General features: G+C 34.0%; 1 protein-coding gene across 2 annotated transcripts in view; it reads right to left on the bottom strand.

Annotated features, from left to right (window-relative positions):
• The window catches only part of LOC130445728 (insulin-like growth factor-binding protein complex acid labile subunit), a 123,543-nt gene that overhangs the window by 17,115 nt on the left and 84,968 nt on the right, over positions 1 to 21,460 (bottom strand). For both annotated transcript variants that reach the window (XR_008910080.1, XM_056781562.1), the window contains exons 3-5: positions 18,204 to 18,599; positions 11,039 to 11,269; positions 1,533 to 1,754 (exon numbers count right to left, since the gene is read on the bottom strand). Coding sequence is in view for 1 of the 2 variants with exons in the window: in XM_056781562.1 (XP_056637540.1) it covers positions 1,533 to 1,754; positions 11,039 to 11,269; positions 18,204 to 18,599 (849 nt within the window). In the remaining variant the exon portion in view is untranslated. The remainder of the gene's footprint in view (positions 1 to 1,532; positions 1,755 to 11,038; positions 11,270 to 18,203; positions 18,600 to 21,460) is intronic.

Here is a 21,460-nt window from a genome sequence, read left to right as displayed (position 1 = left end):
ATAGACAGACATTACTAACATTGTACCGAACACTTATTGGATTAAAACTAGACTATGGATCAATTGTATATTCAACAGCTAACAAATCGCTTCTGAAAAACTCGACAGCTTTCACAATTCTCAGTCTTACGTTTGATAACAGGTGCATTCAAAATAACACCAGCGGAAAGTCTGTACTGCAAATCAGGGAATAATCCTTATATATTTGAACCTTACGTATGCAGTCAAACTAAAATCCAATCCTTCCAATCCAACCCTCCAAAACTGTTCCTCCAAGAAATTCCCAGATCTTTTTTAAAATAAACCCAGAACCCCCAAACCTTTCTATGCTAGAATTAGATCATATCTAAGCGAATTAAACTTCTTCCTTCCTGAATGCCTTCCTATCGAATCTTCTCAGACTACATCATGGACAATAGAAAGCACCAAATTCATTACCCAGTTCACTTCATTCGACAAACACCACACCAACCATATGCTAATCGAAATCTCAAGATGGTACGGCTATTGCTATCAGTACATCAACCTCTAAACATATGCTAAGAGCTCGTCCAATCTAATCCACTTTCACATCATATGCATTATATCGAGCCCTACATATCGCCGCTTCATCAAACGAACCTAATCACCACAAACTCACAGATTCCCTTGGCTCAATCCAACCTCTTCAATAAATTCACACCACAAATTTCTTAGCAAACAAAATCAAGTAGCAACTGCGATATATACAAGGAAACAACAAAAAAATTTAGCATTTTGTTGGATCTCCTCACATACTGGCATAAAAGAAGAGGCAGACCTTGCCGCTAAGGAAGCTGTAAATAGTGATAGTGCGGAGTGCGTGAACTTTTTAATTACTGCCGATATTAAATCAATCCTCAACCGTAAAGTGCTCAATGAATGGGAGAACAAATTGTCAACGTCCACACATAAACTTCGTGAAGTGTAACACCATGGTCATTACTACCGAAAAATCGTAGAGATGAAGTTCTTCTAGCACGTCTCCGTCTAGGCCATACGCGAATGACCCATAGTAACTTATTTGATGCGAAACCTGAACCAAAATGTAGCAATTGCAAATTGTCTAATAAAACACATAATCGCAGAATCCATTTTTTAAATCAGAAAGATCATCATAAAATGTACAACACGGAACAATACGTGAAATTATAAGACCTAAATACTATACTACTTACCTTAAAAATTACCTTGAACAGATCTCAATCATAAACTTTGTATTTAACAAATATTTGTAGATAAAACACTTAATTATTACGATTAAAAAAAAAATGAATCGCTAATAACCAGTATACGGTTGATGCGAATTTTGTAATAAAAAAAGACAAATTGCTAGAATGTAATAGAATTTCATTTTAATTGTTGAATTTCATTGTTTTCAATGAATTTTCAATAGTTTGGGAACAATATCATGATAAGTCGTCTAAATATAATCTACTATAGTGATATAGACGAATACCTAGATGGAAACATTCGGAAACATCACGGAAATTTAGAATACATAAGTACTATACCTTACTAGTCTCTTCCAATGTTGTTAGATAATTATAGGAAATATCTAGCAATCGTAGTTCTTCCAAACCTATGAAGTCTTCTGGTGAAATTTTTCTAAGTTTATTAAAACTCAAGTTCAATCTTAATAGTTCTGTTAAGCCCGACAAAGCTCCATTTAAAATTTCAATGTAGTTATGATCCAACTTGAGCTCCGTTAATCTGATATTCCAGTCAACTAGATTCTGAAAAAGTTTGGGATAATTTATCTTAGCAATACTTTCGAATATATACATAAGAAAAAATGAGAAAATGAACATTGCGATTATTATTGTCAAAAATATACGTATAGGTATGTATGTATCAGTAGACACTCTAATAATAATAAGTTTTGTCAATAAACCCTGAAAACTGATGGAGTTATTTTAGTTACAGGAGAATCATTTTGTCCAATAAGTTTTTTCTAATTACTAGTAGTTAGTTCACGATTAATGAGTTTCAGTTTTTGTTTTCATATTCATAGATCTTCTAAAGGCAAATCTTAAATATATTAGGAAGGTAATGAAATATTTGACTAACTGAATAAAGTTGGAAGCTCCTTGATTAATAGTCTTAGAGCCCGTTGACGCCAAATCTTCGTTATTTTATAAAAGCTGAAAGTTTTTTAGCACATGCTCCCAATATAGCTAAGAACGATGAGTCATTATGAAGTTTGAGTTGATAAGAGAGAAATGTTTTATTGTCAAAAGGTTGTTACAATTTGTAGCCGAAAGATTGTAAGAACTGAAGAACAAACTTAAAAATAACTAAATAACTAGACCTTTCAAAAAAATGTTTCTTCATGCTCTGCAAACCAGACCTCCACAGCTTTTATTTCCTCCTCGTTGGAAGAAAATTTATGACCTTCCAAACTTTTTTTCTGGTAAGGAGAGAGATGATAGTCGAACAGAGCCAAATCTGATAAATAAGGGGGGTGTTCTAATAATTCAAACTCCAAATGACTTTTTTGCATGGCAACATGAGATTTGTGTGCAGGAGCGTTGTCCTGCAAAACAAAACACCTTTGGATAGCTTTCCGCGTCTTGTCTCTTTAATTTTTTCCGTGGTCAGTAATGTCGAATAGTAATCTCCAGTTAATGTTCTACTCTTATCTAAAAAATCAATCATGATTACTCCCTGATAATCCCAAAAAACTGAGGCAAGAACTTTTTCAGCAGTTTTTTGGACACGAAACTTCTTAGGTCTTGGAGAACCAGACTGTCGCCATTCCATCGATTGTGGCTTTGTTTCTGGATCTAAGAAATGTAAAAAAAACTTTGTAAAAGCTGTTTTGCAGTTATTGTTCTACCCTTATCCAAAAAATCAATCATGACTTGATCGAAGAAATGTACTCAAGTCTCATCCATAGGAACAATTCGGTTTACGAAGTTTACATCGTTTTCAAATCGAGCACAGATCGAACGCGATGCTTCTACCCTTGCACGCTTTTGGTCAACATTCAAACATTTGGGTATCCTTTTTTCAGCAATTTTTCTCATGTTCAAATTGACGTGAACTATATGATGAACGCGTTCGTATGAAATATTCAGGTATCCGTTTTAGTCCAATTCGACGGTCTGATAAAATCATCTCATGAACTAGATCGATCGGTCCTCAATGGAAAATTTACTTCTTTTGAAGTTTGCAGTCCAATTTTTCACGGTCACATACGAAGGACATTTATCACCAACGGTATTAAGCATATCATCGTAAATCTGCTTCCCTCTTAACCCTTTTAAATACACGTACTTGATGATAGCTCGATATTCCAATTTTTCGATTGTCACAATTTCGGTGGACATCTTTTTTCTTTTAATTTATTGCGTAACTCGGGTTTACTTTTTTGACGTCAAACTTTGCACTGACACTTCTAATAAGTTATTGTTCGTTGCTATGGTAACGCAATATTTTGTTTATGCATAGAAATAGTCTAGGCTAACTAGATATCAATACATCCTCGTACAGAAGAAAAGATCAATGAGTAACAAGTCCATAGCAAAAATTAAACCAATATGCAGCATGTCCGGAATTAAATATTATTATTAGAATAGACATTATAGGCAAGGAAGAGCAGTTGGAGATATGAGAAGCCTACATCAAAAATTTGTTTACTGATGCAATGTCATGCAATGAACACTCTTGATCTGGATGGACCCGAGAAAATGAAAAGTGAGGTAATTGAAGCCCTAGAGCAAACAAAGGATGGAAAAGCAACAGGACATGATGAAATACCGGTTGAATTTTTGAAAGTTATCAATAAGAACAATATGAATATCGTGTTAAACCTGAGCATTGGTACCCGATGGGGAGCTACGGAATGTTACATACTCTCCTCGCTGCTTTACGGTGTGGAAGGTTGGATACTAAAAGTGGCAACAATGCAAAAATTAGAAGCTTTTGAAATGTGGCTATATCGACGCATTTTAAGAATACCTTGGACTGATAGAGTAACCAATACGGAGGTACTGAGAAGACCGGCTAAAGATTTTGCTTGTAACTATCAAGAAAATAAAACCGGTTTGCTACAGCTTATAATAGAAGGCAAGATAGCAGATAGGAGAGGGTTAGGTAGAAAGAAAAAATCCTGGCTGAAAAACCTACGCGATGGTTTCAAATACCAGAAGTTTCGAATAAAATTCATGCGGCGGAAAATAGAGAAGTCTATCAAATGATGGTTCCTAACCTTCGTAGAAGACGACACTAAAACAAAAAGAAGATTAGAATAGAAGTCGTTTACAGAATAGAAGAGACTTTCCAGTGAATATACTCTCAAATTATTGCGGAATTCGTTCAACGATTTTTCTGAAATCGGAGAAGTGTGCTTACGAATTTAACAAACGGACTCAAAAATGAAAGGAATGAAGAGTCAGAATCTTCAATCTTTTAAAGCAGTCCCTGCAGTTAGCCCTGCTGTTTAGTCCGAGTAACTCGTAATCCTTGAAAAAATCATACCGTGGTTTTCAAAGTGAACGGTACTAAAGGTGTGAAAAATAACGATCTACATTTATCAAATAATATAGTGTAATTTTTTGGTATATGAAAGAACTCATCTACATCACTAATTTCAACCTAGAATCGCTGAAAGATGACAGCACAAGAGGATTATACGAACAGAGACTTATAGAAATATATCAGAAAGTAGAAATAGCCTGGAAAATAATTAAGTATAATATAGTGCGAAGGTAGCCATAGGAATAAGAAAATTAAATACCGAAAACAAAACCTTGGTTCACCAGCGAAGTTAAGGAAGTCGCAAACGCAAAGAAAAAAGCGTACATCAAATATATCAACGACTGAAGCCCAGCCGAATACCAGAACTATAAAATCGTTACAAACCAAATAAATAACAGGATAAAAAAGGAGTACTGGGAAAGATTCTCGGTCGAAATGGGGGGAGATCTATATGGTGGCCAGAGGAATACATGGAATTTGCTACGAAACATAAGGAAACAGGAGACGGAGGAAGTACAAGTGAATGAGATAACATAGGAGACATGGATTAGATATTTCGAAAACATGTATGGTGCGTCCAATGACAATGCATGACAATTGAAATTACGCCAAATGACGACAACAATGAACCCGAAATAACGATGGAGGAAATTCAGGAAACAACAAAACAACTGAAGAACCGGAAGACGCCTGGCATTGATAATATAAACAATGAACTTATTAAGTAGGAAGGAACAGAGTTACAAATGTAATATCAATGGTAATAACAAAAAATCCTATTAGATGCAAATTGACAGAGAAATAATACAGAAGGTATTAAGATTCAATTACCTGGGAGTAAATATATCTAGTGAGAGAAACCTGACAGTGGAGGCACGAACACAAGCGATGGAAGCATCAAAAGTCGCGGCTGTCTGAGAGATATAGGGTGGAGAAACAAAGCGATGAGCTCACAAAGCAAGACCAGAGTCTATAAAACGTGTGTGAGACCTATTCTCACATATGCCTCAGAAACCAGGGCCGAGACAACAACAACAAAAAGAATAATGAGAACCACAGAGATGAAAATACTGCGAACCATCAAGAGGTGACTCCCTCAGGGACCAAATAAGAAGTGATGACATAAGAGAAGAATTGGGCATACAGGATGTGGTGAGATGGTTCAGAGCACGAAAAAGATTCTGGAGGGATCACGTAGAAAGAATTCCAGAAGACAAATGGACTAAAACTCAGAGATTGAACACACGCAGACCTGTATGCAGACCACCAAAGAGGTGGTACGGGAGCTGGAGCTCAGCTTCTCAAGAAGATCCAGGAAGAGGGCCAAATGTACAGGATTGAACAGGACTTGGTCCTACTGAAAGAGGAAGAAGAAGAAGACCTTCAGAATGTTATCATTCATTGCCAACATCGTAGCAAACCCTTGCCAGACATTCTTAATGCTCATTAAATTATAATTTTACTTTCGTTATATTATAAAAGCTGATTTTGATATAATACTTGAGTAATAAATACAATACATTAGCCAGACATGTTTGAAGGTTTCAACCCCTAGCAAGACAAGCTTGTAGCGTAGCTATACCGAGGCAGTATATAAATAGGTGGGTTGGGAGTAGTGAGACGGCTAGTTAGGTCTATTGCGCTTCCGCACTGCGCTGTTTTTATTTCTACTCCGCATATATTATTTGTTTAGTAGTTAGGACTTGTTTACATTAGCTAAAATAATCTTATATGCTACCTTCAAGTATTAATTAATTTAATATTCATTATTATAAAAATAATATGCTATGCTGATTACGCAGTAATCATCTCGTAAGACGAAGATAACCTACAGAAGCTCCTATATAAATTCCAACAAATAGCGAACACGTACAACATGCAAATATCCACAAAAAAAAAACAAAATCTCTCACAATATCTAAAGAACTGAGAAGATGTAAACTAGCGATCTACGATCAGAGTGTAGAACAAGTGATTTCCTTCAAATATCTAGGAACAAACATAACAAGCGATAGAAATCTAAAGAAAGAAGTAAAGAATAAAGAATTTAATTTGGCGAAATAAATACATGAGCACAAAATGTAAAATTAGAATATATAAAACTTGCGTAAGGCCGGTCATGACATATGCAATAGAAACTAGAGCGGAGAACACAACCACTAAACGGCTCCTAAGAACAACAGAAATGCGAACTCTGAGATCAATAATAGGACATACGTTACTCGATCGGAAGAGAAATGAAGAAATAAGGGACATGTGCGATATTCAGGATGTAGTAAGATGGCAAGGAGCCGCAGAAGAGAATGGAGAGACTATGTTGACAGAATGCCAAATGAACGGTTAGCAAAAATTGCAAACGAAAAGAAACCAGACACAACTCGACCTCCTGGACGACCATCTATAAGGTGGTATGAAAGCTGGTCCTCAGCATCCCAACTACTCCTGGAGAATCCTTGATGAAAATACAGGACCTAGTCCTAATGTTAGAAGAAGAAGAATATCTATTATTTAACAACAACAAAAAATAAAATATTTCGAATATATATATATATATATATATATATATATATATATACACTATAAAGTATTATCAATATTATTAGTTTATAATGCGTACATTAAAAGTTTACAATTTGTTCATTTGATTTTTTAAATAAAAGTGTTTTTACATTAAAAACAAGTCATGGGTGATAAATATATTAATTTGTATTATTTGTAACAAAATTTTGTAATATTATTATTTGACGAGACATTGTAAAAAATTAACTTTAAAATTTAGAAAAAAACCTAACCTAAAATATAAATGATATCATTGTTCCACATGAATTTACAGAGATTGGTTATCACATGTTATAAATCATTCACAGATCTGATGAAAAAATACTTTAGCGCCGAATCTAAAAATTCTGGGAAGACTGTTGAAACAGAGCACGAAAAAGAAACATCTAAAGACATAAATACGAGAAGCTACTCAAAAGTAACCGGAATAGCATTGCCATGGGTGGAGCTTTTGTAGTACTGATTTCTGCCGCTACGGTCTACCTAGCGCAACTCGTCGCCAGTTCGGTGCCGCGCGGGCCGTTCTGTTCATCATTAGTGACCGTCTCTGCTAGTGCTGCTTCACTGCTGCTTTGTTTTTTTATGATGGCAAATTTAAGTGAACAACGTGCCGCTGTGAAATTTTGTTTTCTACTCGGTAAAAACGCTGCTGAAACTGTTTTAATGTTGAAAACTGCTTACATAGTTGATGCAATGGGGAAAACTCAAGTGTATGAGTGGTTTTCCCGATTTAAAAATGGCGACATGTTGATTGATGACAAACCTCGCTCTGGACGTCCATCAACTACCCGAATCGATGAAAATGTTGAAATAATTCGAGAGCTTGTGCGCACAGACCGTCGTCAGACAATTGATCAACTGTCTGAAATCAGTGGAATATCTTGGAGCTCGGTTCAGCAAACAGGTGACTGGTTCTTCCACCATGATAACGCACCTGCACACTCAGCCTTCATTGTTAGCCAGTTTTTGGTTAAAAATAACCAATGCCCCACGCACCTTACTTGCCTGACCTGGCTCCGTACGACTTTTGCTTGTTTCCACACATGAAAAGGGGCATGAAAGTACGGCGATTTGAAAACATTGAAGACATCAAGAAAAGAACGAGACAGGAGTTTGCAGTCATCTCTAAAGATGAATTCAAACAATGTTTCGAACAGTGGAAGCACCGCTGGGACAAATGTATTACTTGTCCTTGAGAGTATTTTGAAGGGGATAAAATTAAAAATGTCTAGAACATGAAGAGACTGACACCAAATAGTCTATAATGTGTGCAGCATTCCAAATAAAGTGATGAGAAGTATCGACACTGACATTGTAGCAGTCATGATTGCACTATGTACAAAAATATTCATTTATTTGGATGCTGATAGGCACTGCGAGCAACTTGAGATACGTAGAACTGATAAAGTTATAGCTAAAGCTGAGAAAATTCTTTGCAAGAGCTTGCCACGATTTCATGCGATCACAAATTGTGTTTACAATCCAGCTTTTTCCGAAAAAGAAAGTTGATGCCTTTTAAGATATTGAAAAAGACTGAAGAGTATCAAAAAGATTTCATTGATTTTTGATATTATTCAACAGTTTATATGTGAAATATACAATGTCGGTTCGATAACTGATCTTGATGCAGCATGACTTTGTAACATGCCATTCGGTTTGTTACCTTTTTCTAGAAACATTTTGAATATTCCTTTGTTCACGTAAACACTTCTGATAAATTGATTCTAACAACGAGTTTTTGATAGAATTAATTTGTTATCGACATTCCACTCCAATCGAGAAATTTAATAAAACCTCGGAATGTATTCGAAATCGTCCTCTACTTATCTGCACTCAAGTGTTCAAATCAAAGTAAATTTCAGCATATCTCTTAAACCATAAATTTCATCGATTAGAGAATACGTTTTTGTTAAAAAATCGATCCAAAACTTAATTTTTGCTATCTTTACATTGTACAGGTTGTCTCTGTAAAAGTTACGGATTGTTAACCATTTGGCATCAGCCGTCCCTGCCTTTCAGATGTAAGAGTAGAATTATTTATTCCACCAAACACACTACATGGATATACGTAATTATCTATTAAAAATTCATAATGTTCGAATGCATAGTTTATAAAATATATTTAATTATAAGTTGTGGTTGCGCAACTTTGAAGACCTATAACTCAGAAACGAGGGGTCGTATGAGAAATTTTTTTCATGTCAGCATTATTTTCACTTCTGAATTTTTAGCGTCAAGTCCTGGAACATTTATAGAATTATACAGGTAGTAGCTTGAATTTATTGTTTTAAAGTCTTTTGGGCTATTTTTATTTTTTACAATATTTAATCGTATGTGATAACAATTCATGTAATTAAGACAAGGTATTTGAGTAGTGCGTTTCACAAAAATATTGTGCACTGTTTACATCACACCTAGCAAAAAGGCCTTGGATAACACGTTCACGCAGGCGCGGGATACCGGTGACCCGCACTAGGCTTCCTCATCGGGGGCACGGGCCACCAGTGGCCCGCATTAGAGACGTGGCCCGCATTAGAGACTGTCTCATCGGGTGGTGCAGGCATCCGGTGTGCCACCATTATATGATTGAAGGACATGTTTTAATGTGTTGGTATATGACGATGTATTTTCGGTACCATTTAGCAGTATTTAACTGTAATAAGCAGTTAGTTGATCGGATAAATAAATACCTTTTTGTAATATTATAATAGAATAAATCATCGCAGCAGCTTCACTTGGTCATTTTTTCCTTGCACAAAGTTACACCGGTGATTCTTTGAGGTACTTAATATGTAAACTGAGGTGTTGTCAGTCCATTTCAGAAATTTTACACCGCTACAATTTTCGAAACGTGTCATTTCACCACGGTTTTGTTTCTTTTCCTGCCTGCGTTGGTACATATCTTTTGTTTATTTTTATAGTACCACAATATATTGTTTTCTAAAAGTTCGGCCCCTCAAATAATAAGCTACTTAATAATTTTAGTACGATATCATGAGAATGTAATTTTTCACTGATCTTTCCACTTTTCCTGGCATAAATTTCGATATTATGAGTGTAGCTTTCAGGCAACCACAACTTGTATGCTTTTACGATAACGATCTTTTTGATACGTTTAATAGAACACTTGGAGGTATCAAAAATTGTTTCAAGAATGTCTCGAATTTTGTGCAACCGATCTTAAGCTGTAGCTGTGGTATTGTCCGCAAAATGTTAAAACTTAAGATGTAAGATGTAAAGTATACATTTCATCGACTTAAATTGAATAAATCGAAATAAAAAAACCCCCCTGGATCCGCGCTTGATTTCATCTCTTGTAACAGCCTGCCAGTCCTGTTGGTGCATTCTACTGTTAGATGAAGAGTTGTATAATTGTGTATTATATTTCTTCAACTATCGTCTCTAGTAGTGAAAAAAAGTTTGTAGAAAGCAAAAGGGTCATTACAGTCAAGCTGCTCGCCTGACGAGGAAGAAAGTATTCATAATATTGATGCCTTTCTCTTGCTTTAAATTATATTTTCATCAGAATCACTTATTTCTATATCCATGATATCAAAGGAAAAAATTGAAAACATATTCTAACCACCTTTCTAGTTATTCATCCTGGTGAAGTTTGTGGTCCGGATGAAATTACACAACTTGCACGCCTTACATAACTATGATAAGTTATGATATGACATCAGTTGACCCACATCCTTTTCCAGATATTAAGAGTACTAAGGTGACGATAATAAACTCAGTCATGTATAAGAAGAGTTAATGAAAATAAATAATGAACGGGCGCAATAACGATTTCACTCTGTATTGATTGTAAAATACGTTTTGAGTTGAGTTGTGCGATCTTACCATTGCTAGTTTTTGGACTAAAGTGTTCAAATTGTTGGTGTAGGTCTAAATATTTCAATGAAATTATTATGCCTTCAAACTTTCTGAAGGTATGAAAAAATCATTATCAACTATTTTAAAATCGAATACTTACAGCAGGAGGTCCTATTAAAGTCGTAATTGAATTGTACGACAAATCTATACTCCTCAGATCTTTAAGATTAACAATTTCTTGTAAAGAAAATTCTTGTAACTTATTGAATGTTAAGTTGAGGAAGTTCAGTTTGGTCAACTTCAGTAGAGAATTATTCAAAGTTGAAAGTTCATTATGGCCCAGTAATAATGATTCCAGCATTGATGTCTCGGCGAAGTCTTCTTTAGTTAGCTTCCAACAGAAAAGGAGAAAATGAGACTAGATATTTTTGTTTTAAGGATCATAATATTGTTAAAAAACAAACATAAAAATAATTAAATAAAGATACAAATACAATAAAATTTTAATATACAGAAGAAAACCACAATGAGTAACAAAATTATAGGTAATAGTAATAGGTAATAATTATAGTCTATTTCAGAAAGGTATAGAGCAATAAAATGGGAAATTCCGTCCAGTTCGGCTCAATTTCGGTGTCGGTCATTGGTGAAGGTGTTGAAATATTGTGTAGTAGATTATATAGTTACGTTTTGCGTTTAACAGGTACCGTTTAACCTTCGATTAGTGCCTAATTCCAACCCTATTTCAGATTCGGCTTAACCAGGCGCCGTAATTTTTAGACCTTATTCCATAAAGTTAATTAAGGTTATTCCTTAAGTCCATATTGGGAGCGAAGAGGGATTTTTAAAAGAAGGTTTGCTAACCTTTCAGTCGTGCCATATGGGAGATTACCACGAGAACATGGAATCGGATGTTTTTGAAGACTATTTTGGTGAAATGATAAAATATCTTCCGGCTGATTCAGTAGTAGTTATGGATAACGCAAGTTATCATTCTCGACATATAGAGAAGACTCCAACTTCATCTTGGAGAAAACAAGAAATTATTGACTGGTTAACCACCAAAAGTATTAATTTTGAAGATTATTTCAAAAAAAAAACTATTAGCTATAGCAAAATTATACAAACATCGTTTTATGAAATACGCCGTGGAAGATATAGCAGAAAAACATAGTGTAACTGTGCTGCGCACACCACCATTTCATTGCGAACTAAATCTTATAGAACTTATAGGGGCACAAGTGAAAGGATTTGTAGCAAGACACAACACGACATTCAAAATGAAAGACGTTAAGCTACTGTCTGATTAAGCCATTAAGGAGGTGACACCAGAGAACTGGAGAAAAGCAGTCCAGCATGTCATTAAAGAAGAGGAGAAAATGTGGGATATTGACTATTTGATCGATTGGACCGTCGACTTGTTAAGAGGAGATGACAGTTCCTCAGATGACGAAGAATATTATGATTTTTTATAATTTAATTTCTGTATTATGTATTTTTTGTGTAATGTTCAATAAAAAATAAGTGTACTTAATACTATGTACCTAATGCCTAAAATAATATTCTTTCCTTTTTCTCCTATCGGCACTATTTTCAGTGTTTGTGAATGGATAACAATATTGACACGAACCCGGGTGGTACTACTCGAACTTGATAAAAAGAAAGAATTTTACAATGAAATCAATGCTAAACTATGAAAGTGGCTTAAATATTCGTTGGGTCACTCTGTGGTCCCTTTGCATACCTAAAGAGGTTTTATTACTCTATACCTTTACGAAATAAACTAGAGTATATAAGTCCCTAGCAAAATTAAACCAGTATGCAGCATGCCCCGAATTAAATATTATTATTAGTATAGAAGTCGTTTACAGAGTAGAGGGCCCTCAAATTATCGCGAAATGCTGGAAAAGATGATATCGATTTGATTTCAATTGGCAAGTGATTGTGCATTTTTTTTAATTGTAAAATATTTAGCCCTTGACTAAGTCTGAACGTGGAGTAGGTAGTTAAAGATTGTGCTCCGCGTTCCTAAGCCGTGCAACGACCTTTCTGAAATTGGAGAATTATAGAAGCTTACGAATTACGCAAAACGGATTCAAAAATGAATAAGGAAGGAAGTGTCAGAATTTTTAATATTTTGATGAAGTTCCTGCAATGAGTCCTAACTAAACCTAAATCTCTACCAACTCTTTTTTGTAGTTTGAAGATTCGCTCAAATTGAGCCGCACCACTCGTACCCCAGAAGGGAAGGGCATATCAGGGATGCGACTTAATAGGGGCATAATGAACTGTTAAGGAGGTGGATAAGTTCAGTTCTTTGGAAACTGATCTCAGCGCAAAACAGGAAGAACTTAATTCTTTAAATGAGGCGGCAATATGTAAATCCCATTTCAAGGAATTGTCCACAAGCCTTAAGAATTTTACAGAACCAACGACACCAATGGTAGTTAATAAAAATAAAAAAGGCTGCAATGTATTTTTATATGATAAAGCTTTGAGTTCGGAAACGTTGAGACAGAGAAGATTAGAATCGCACCCTGATTTAAGGGTAATTAGGTTACTGGTCATATGAAGTGACGTGAGATCAGGGTTGTTTCAAAAGAAACTAGTATCGTCTGCAAATAGACGTATTTTACCCCTAATGTCTAGATAGTCGATGCCGTTTATAAACAGAAGAAACAAAATAGGGCCTAGTACTGAGCCTTGGGGCACTCCACATTCTATTGGCTTGCAAAAAGACATTGTTGTATCAACCTTACAAGCTGACTTCTGTTTATAAGGTATGAGTCGAACCATCCGAAAGGTGTTCCCCTGAAACCGTTGTACTGCAATTTGTTAATTAAACTATTATTATTAACACAATCTAAAGCCTTAGAAAAATCACAAAAAGTTGTTGCACTGGAGTTTAGAAAGTAGACATTTGTTACTTAAAGACCCAAATTGATGGGTAGTATTTTATATTCAAACAGAAATGATAAAAGCCTCTTTTTGACCAATCTTTCTATAATTTTAGATAACGAGAGAAGGGGTGCAATATGATATCACGGCGTTTACTATATTGATGGCTTCTAATTTTATACAAACTTTTATATTCCGAGGTCTCGCATCCTGCAACTCAATTTGTTCGTCTTCCCATATCATTATCAAAGCAATTTAATAAATACTGTTTCAAGTATCTTACAATTATAAGTTACGCTCAGAAATTGGAAAAATTCGATAATATTGGATTGATGCCTGAAAATTACAAAAGTATGTAAAAAAAGATGTATGTTTAATATAAAAGTTGGCGTCACAAGTAAGTCTTCCAGTTTATTGTTAATTGGAAAATGTTGACAAAAGTATTTTGGTAATATTTTTAATAAGAAACTTTCTATAAACCCTGAGAGTTCTGAAAATTGATTAGAAAAATATTGCAAAAATTTCACAGGACGCCGAGGGTGAAAAATATCTGCCATCAAAACTGTCAAAAATAATAAGTTCAAGTATAATTCAGACGTACAAGCTGCTTATATTCAGATCTTTTATTTATTTCAATAGAAATGAAGTAATTCTATTTTTGACAAACTAATAATGAATTCCCGACATTTGCATGGAATTAAAGTATTTCAAGTTCTTTTCATAAGAAAATTATTTTTGTTACGAAAGCACACACTTGTGTAGTCTTTGAGGCCGCCGCTGCCTAATACAACTGAACTGAACTGCTTCTATTAACAAAACTGTGAGTACGCCATATGTGGCACGTAAAGGTGCAAATCCAATTGGAATAGGGTACTTGAATGGCTTGAGAAAAAAATAGTTTTGGATGGTTCATATACAACTTTTATTATAATTTTATTTAATTATTTGATCAATAATATTGAAAATTCCAAATTTTGTATGTAGGTATAAAATAAACACTGAACATATGATACAAAGTAAATACGACAGTTATTCTCTCACTTACTCTTGAATAAGCGTTATTATTAAACTTTGATTAATCTGAAAAATGGTATATAAATCGTGTTTTGTGCCAGGATGTAAAAATACCACGAATAAAACACCTGATAAAGTTTTTTTTATGATGCCAAGAAATTCGAATATAAAACAAAAATGGTTTGAAAGTGTTGGTCGTTCTGACGATCCTGCGAGATGTAAATAATCTTTGTTTCCCGGAATTATTTTAATGTGAGTAAGATTCAAATTTTATAGTAATTAAGTTTATTATGCTCTTAATTTTTAACGTGATTATGTAATGAAGTAAGAAACTTAACCTATAAAATATTTATTGACTCTATTCCTATATACAGGATGTTCAAAACGTTCGCATATCGAGTTATATCACTGCATTTAGCGAAAAAAATCGATCAAAAATCACCAAACAATCACATGTCTATAACGCATAGATTAATCGCAAATTAACAATAAGCTTTAGCCAATCAAAGCTTCTGGAACGTTAAGTTCCTCCCTATCGAGCGGTCGAGAGAGCCATAAAAGTATTTAGCTGCTGCCGCATGTCTGAATTTACTTTTGTTTCTATATCGTACTCGAAGGTTTTCCGGTGCATATTATTATCGATCGTTAAATTTTTTGGCGTTTTTGAAGGGTAAAATGCTTCGATCAATAATAATATGCTTGATAGGTTGTATATTAACTTATTTCAAGGCAAATATGAAATTCCCATTTTTGGTAGAGAGGCATTGCAAACTAGAATCTCCAGAAGGTCAACAAGAACAGTTACAGCTGCATATTTATCGTTTGTAGAATGTGCGAGAACTGAGAACTAAGCTTTAGAGTAGAATTCTGTAATTTTTTTAAAAATAAGGAGAGAAACTGATTCATTCTATTAGTACCAAACAATTGAATAGAATAGGAATATAGATATCTTAGGAATAATTGATGTACTTCATCATCGTAGACTATAAATGTAGCTTAATTAAGAGATTAAGATCTCATTAATCTGGAAGGTTACATAAATAATATATGATAAGCACATACATTTCTTCACTTACCCCGCTGTTTTCATCATTTATTAAATTAATTACTGATAACCCTTTTGAGTTCAAGCTACACATACAAAAGTGATATAGCAATGAAAGATCGAAAATCTTTGAAATGGGTAACGAATTCTACAAGGGATATCATTTATGAAGGAAATGAGTTGATGTTTCCTCCTTCAACATTTCCAATAATCAAGTGGTTGGTCAATACAATAGCTGAAGACGCACATGTTTCATAAAATTTTGTGTATTTTTTTTAATTCGTTAGTAGTGGAATACCACACCTTTGGATAGCTTTCCGCGTCTTTTCTCTTTAATTTGTTCCAGTAGAGTGGTCAGTAATGTCGAATAGTAATCTCCAGTTATTATTCTACCTTTATCCAATCCAATCAATCATGATTACTTCATGGCAATCCCAAAAGACTGAAGCAACAACTTTTCCAGCAGATTTTGGGACACAAAACTTCTTAGGTCTTGGAGAACCAGAGTGTCGCCATTCCATCTATTGTTGCTTTGTTTCTGGATCGTAGAAATGTACCCCAGTCTCAACCATAGTAACAATTCGGTTTAAGAAGTCTACATCGTTTTTAAATCGAGCACAGATTGAATGCGATGCTTCTACTCTTGCACGCTTTTGGTCAACATTCAAACATTTGGGGATCCATTTTGCAGCAATTTTTCTCATGTCCAAATTGACGTGAACTATATGATGAACACGTTCGTATGAAATATTTAGTGCTTTAGATATCCGTTTAAGCCCAATTAGACGGTCTGAAAGAAAAAATCATGTCGTGAACATCGATATTTTCGGGCACTGGCACAGAAACTGGCCTTCCCGATCGGTCATCATCTTCAATGGAAAATTTACATCTTTTGAAGTTTGTAGTCCAATTTTTCACGAAGGACATTGATCACCAAGGGTTTTAAGCATATCTTCGTGAATTTGCTTACCTCTTAACCATTTTAAATACTCCAATTTTTCGATTTTCACAATTTCGGTGGACATCTTTTTTCTTTTAATGTATTGTGTAACTCTGGTTTACTTTTTTGACGTCAATCTTTACACTGACACTTCTAATAATTTATTGCTCGCTGCTATGGTAACGCAATATTTTGTTTATGCATGGAACTGATCTAGGCTAACTAGATATCAATATATCCTCGTAATTACAGGTCTGTCTGTTTTTGACACTCTAGCTATTTCAAATCTGTTTTTAGTTTTTGTGTCACATAAAGTTAATGTTCGAAACTGTCAAATCTCAAAATAAAAACTAGTTCTAGCTGGTACTTAAATTTTGAGACAAATAGAAACAATACAGTATAGCGACTTAATCGGCACACTGCTGTTGGTTTAATCCACACAGAAAGTCATAGAAAATCATCGCACGAAAATGTTCGCGATTTAATTTCATTTTTTGACTTATGAATGAATGTTTCGAGTATCTGTGAACAATTCAAATAGTACCCGTTCTGAGTACGTTTACCATTGAAAATGCCAATCTTTATGATGGCAATGTCAGATTTGATATATTCACACCATATCTTAAAACTTAAGTAGCAATCCTCGTTTTAAAGAAATAATACAAAAATATACAAAACATGAATACACAAAATAAAATATTCATTTATTCCTGAAGCTTTTTGAAATAAAGTATTCTTTGTTGAAGAAAACTCCTTCATTCGTTTTTCACCTTTTGGATATCTTGATCTTTAACCCTGCTTTGTGACAGAACTTGCGTTAATAATATTTTCCAGAAAATTGCGCAAATAGGAATCATAAAGTGAATTTTCATAGTTCAATCAAGAATCCTGAATTTTCTCAGTATATTTTCAACGATTCTAATATTGTTTGTGTCTTTATAATTTTTAAGAAATATGCAGCTTCTTTAAAAGTATTTCATACATCTTTCTCCTTATCTACCATTACATTTGCAAATTTGATATCTTTTATTTAGCTCAGATGATTCGTTGTATCCCTACTTCTGAACTATTATGTCAGATTGTATTAATACGGACTGTTAGAGAAAAAAATGTACCTCGAGAGCCATCTGCAACCAGCCTGTCACCAAAAACTCAGTTTTCTCCATTTATTCTTTAAAATTTTGTGATTAAGTTAGCTACTTCATAACATTCGCTTTTTGGCGTCGTTGATAAGTTTTATGTGATCACTAAGACCCGTTTTTTCCTGCCATTATGGCACTCAACGTGGTAAATTACACAATGACATTCTGCAACGTGAAAATGTGACCCCCCAACAATCATATCAAGATAAGGTCAAAAAGAGAGATTGTGTGAAATCATTTCTAGGCTAGTACAAAGTCATAATAAATAATAAAATCTAGTTCTTACCGTGTTGATATGATTATGTTCCAAAACTGCTCGTTGAAGATGCGAACTTTTAGCCAGTGCTCCATCCAAAGAAGTCAATCTATTGTTATGAAGAAAAATTGACTCGAGATATTGATAATTCCTCAGTTGTTGTGGTAACTTGTCTAGTTGATTATGAGAAGCGTGGATTAAAATTAGATTTGGTGCATACCGAGGTAATTGACCGTCTATATCTACCAGTTGGTTGGAATTTATGAACAACCATCTCAATTCCGATAAATTCCTTAATGTGTTATTTAAATTATTGATGTGATTTCTCCCCAAATGTAATCTTTGAATTTGGGATGGTATAGATTTTGGGTGCATCTCGGCTATCTGGTTTCCAGGAAGAACTAAACACTCTATGTGTTTTAATCCCTGAAATATAGATGAATATTATATATGAAAGATTTGCAACAAAATTTTATTTGTTAATAGAGAAAACAATCTCATTCATCTAATTTATTCCAATGAAAACATTCATTACTTGAGTCTCTGAATTGTCTAATTATAAAAAATATCAAATATTTTAACATCAATTTTAGTTACAATGGTATAAAGAAACGACTCATATATTTTTCAGAACTTGTTTATTTGAAGCAAAAATAAATGGAGGAATAGAACTTCAAATTTCACTTCATTTGAAGCACAATCTATAATAAATCGTTATTTTCTCCTAAATCATTACGAAGATCTAAAATGCCGAGAATTTTATTTTTCACCCGGTAGTTACTTATGGCTGCTAAACCTGTATCCTTAACCAACGGAAAAAATCAAAAAAGGTTCTTAAAATAATATTTGGATTTGGAAAATATGGGTATATCAAATCTAATTTGATGAGATTAGCAAGTCATGTATAAAGGTCAAAAGACTACAAATTCATTAATTTTTTTAGAAAACAGGTGGCAGTACCTCAATAGGACAACTCAGGGAAAGGTTGAAGGGTGGCATTGCTGCAAACTTATCTAGGATTTAAGTTCAGCAGTGGAAAGCTTCTAGTATTCAAACAAAAGGTTCTTAGAATAATATTTGGACTCCAAAAAGACGAAACAACAACCGTGAGAAAAAGGTATAAATTTTTTGAGAAAACAGGTGGCAGAACCTCAGTAGGTGAACTCAGAGAAAATTGAAGGATGGCGTTGTTGCAACCTTATCTAGTTCAGCAGTGGAAAATAGAAGATCGCAGAAGCTGGAGGATAGTGGATGTAACTAAGACTATGTATATTCATGACATGCATTAGAAGAATTTTAGCGCGTATTTTACAAAAAAATGCGCTGTTACAAGCGTCCGTCTGTCCATTTATCTCATCACAGGAAGCATGTAGCGAGCTCGGGTTTTTTGCATTTGATTCCTATTCCTGTAAAGTTGTAGATGTGCCGAAACAAAAGAAATTATGGGCATTATCAAGAAAATATTAATTAAATTAACCAAAATTTGATTTTTAAGGCAAGTTTGACATTTCAACCTGTTGCGATCTTTATCATACTATTACTTGACACTGACAACTTGCTAAATTATATTGATTACCTTTCACTTTTTTTCTTTCTTTCTATCAATTGGATTTTTGTGGTTGCATTGATATTCATGTTCCAGGTGATCTATTAATCAATATAATTTAGCAAGTTGTCAATGTCAAGTAATATTTTGTAAAAGACCGCAACAGGTCGAAATAATTTTTTCATGGAAACTTCTTTTTATGAATTAACATTTCTGTTAGTATTTATTGAGATGTTTTAATATGCTGATCCTTGTTTCGCTCATAGTCATTTCGATTAATGTTGGCAGTTTTGCGTCTACAACTTGTTCTTTCAGTGCTGTTAGTAGGTGGTTTATTATGATTGAGTTAAAGGCCTGTTGAAAATCAAAGAAGGGCATCTTTATATCTATTTGGTGCTCGTGTGATTTTTCCCTTATTTGTTTTATTATGTGTTTAACACCCTTTAGTTACTGCTTTGGTGTTGATCATTTTTCTTGTGTATAGTTTCGATTTATCTGATTTCTCATTCTTTTGTAATCTTTTCCTCAAACCATATCGTGCTAATTAGTTGGTATATTCTTCCATGAAATTTGGTTTCTCCATACTTTATAAGCTCTATGCTTGTTTCATCTTTACTAGTGCTTTTCGATTTCTCATTTTATTTATGATGTCTTTGATCGTTCTACTCCTGTTTTTTCCTCTTCTGTACTTGTTTCAGTTAGTAAATCCTTGAAGTAACCTAACCATATTTGTTTATATTTTGCATCTTTTATTAGATTTGCATATTTTTGGATGATAAAATTCTTGATTTTGATGTCGTCGAATAATTTGATAGAAGCTTTTCTCCTTTTCCATTAAAACCACTAGTGTTATTTATGTTTTGCGGTCGGTCTTTTATTATAATTTCAATACGTTTTTCACTGTGTTTTATTATATCAGTTTTACCATATGTTTTCGCAATTTTGTATTTTTGGGAAATAAATATTATTTATCTCTTGACTGGGTACCATCACTTCTCCGTTGTGACAGCTGACTGAAATTTTCACGACAACTAACTCGTGGGAGTCGACATATATTTTAAACTATACTTTATTAAAATCATCAAAATTGGAATATTATTTTTATTATTTTATTATATTTATATATTTTAGTATATTATTTTAAAAGTTAACGCCCAATTCAAGTTTTTTAATTTAGACTGATAAGGTCATCAAAATAGTTGTGAAACCAGAGTTACGCAATAAATTAAAAGAAAAAAAAATGTCCACCGTAATTGTGAAAATCGAAAAATTGGAGTATCGAGCCATCATCAAGTACCTGTATTTAAAATGGTTACGAGGTAAGCAAATTCACGAAGAAAGAAGTAAATTTTTCATTGATGACCGATCGATGTAGTTCATGACATGATTTTATCAGACCGTCGAATTGGGCTAAAACGGATATCTGAATATTTCATACGAACGCGTTCATCATAAAGTTCACGTCAATTTTTACATAAGAAAAGTTGCTGCAAAATGGATCCTCAAATGTTTGAATGTTGACCAAAAGCGTGCAAGGGTAGAAGCATCGCGTTCGATCTGTGCTCGATTTGAAAACGATGTAGACTTCTTAAACCGAATTGTTACTATGGATGAGACTTGGGTACATTTCTTCGATCAAGTCATGATTGATTTTTTGGATAAGGGTAGAACAATAACTGGAGATTACTATTCGACATTACTGACATGTATTGTAATTATTTTCATTGCGTTGGTAACATCA

Source organism: Diorhabda sublineata, chromosome 6 (genome assembly GCF_026230105.1).
Source record: "Diorhabda sublineata isolate icDioSubl1.1 chromosome 6, icDioSubl1.1, whole genome shotgun sequence".
Classification (NCBI taxonomy): Eukaryota; Metazoa; Arthropoda; class Insecta; order Coleoptera; family Chrysomelidae; genus Diorhabda; species Diorhabda sublineata.
The sequence above is the reverse complement of the archived record's forward strand: the minus strand, read 5'-3'. Positions and strand labels throughout refer to the sequence as shown.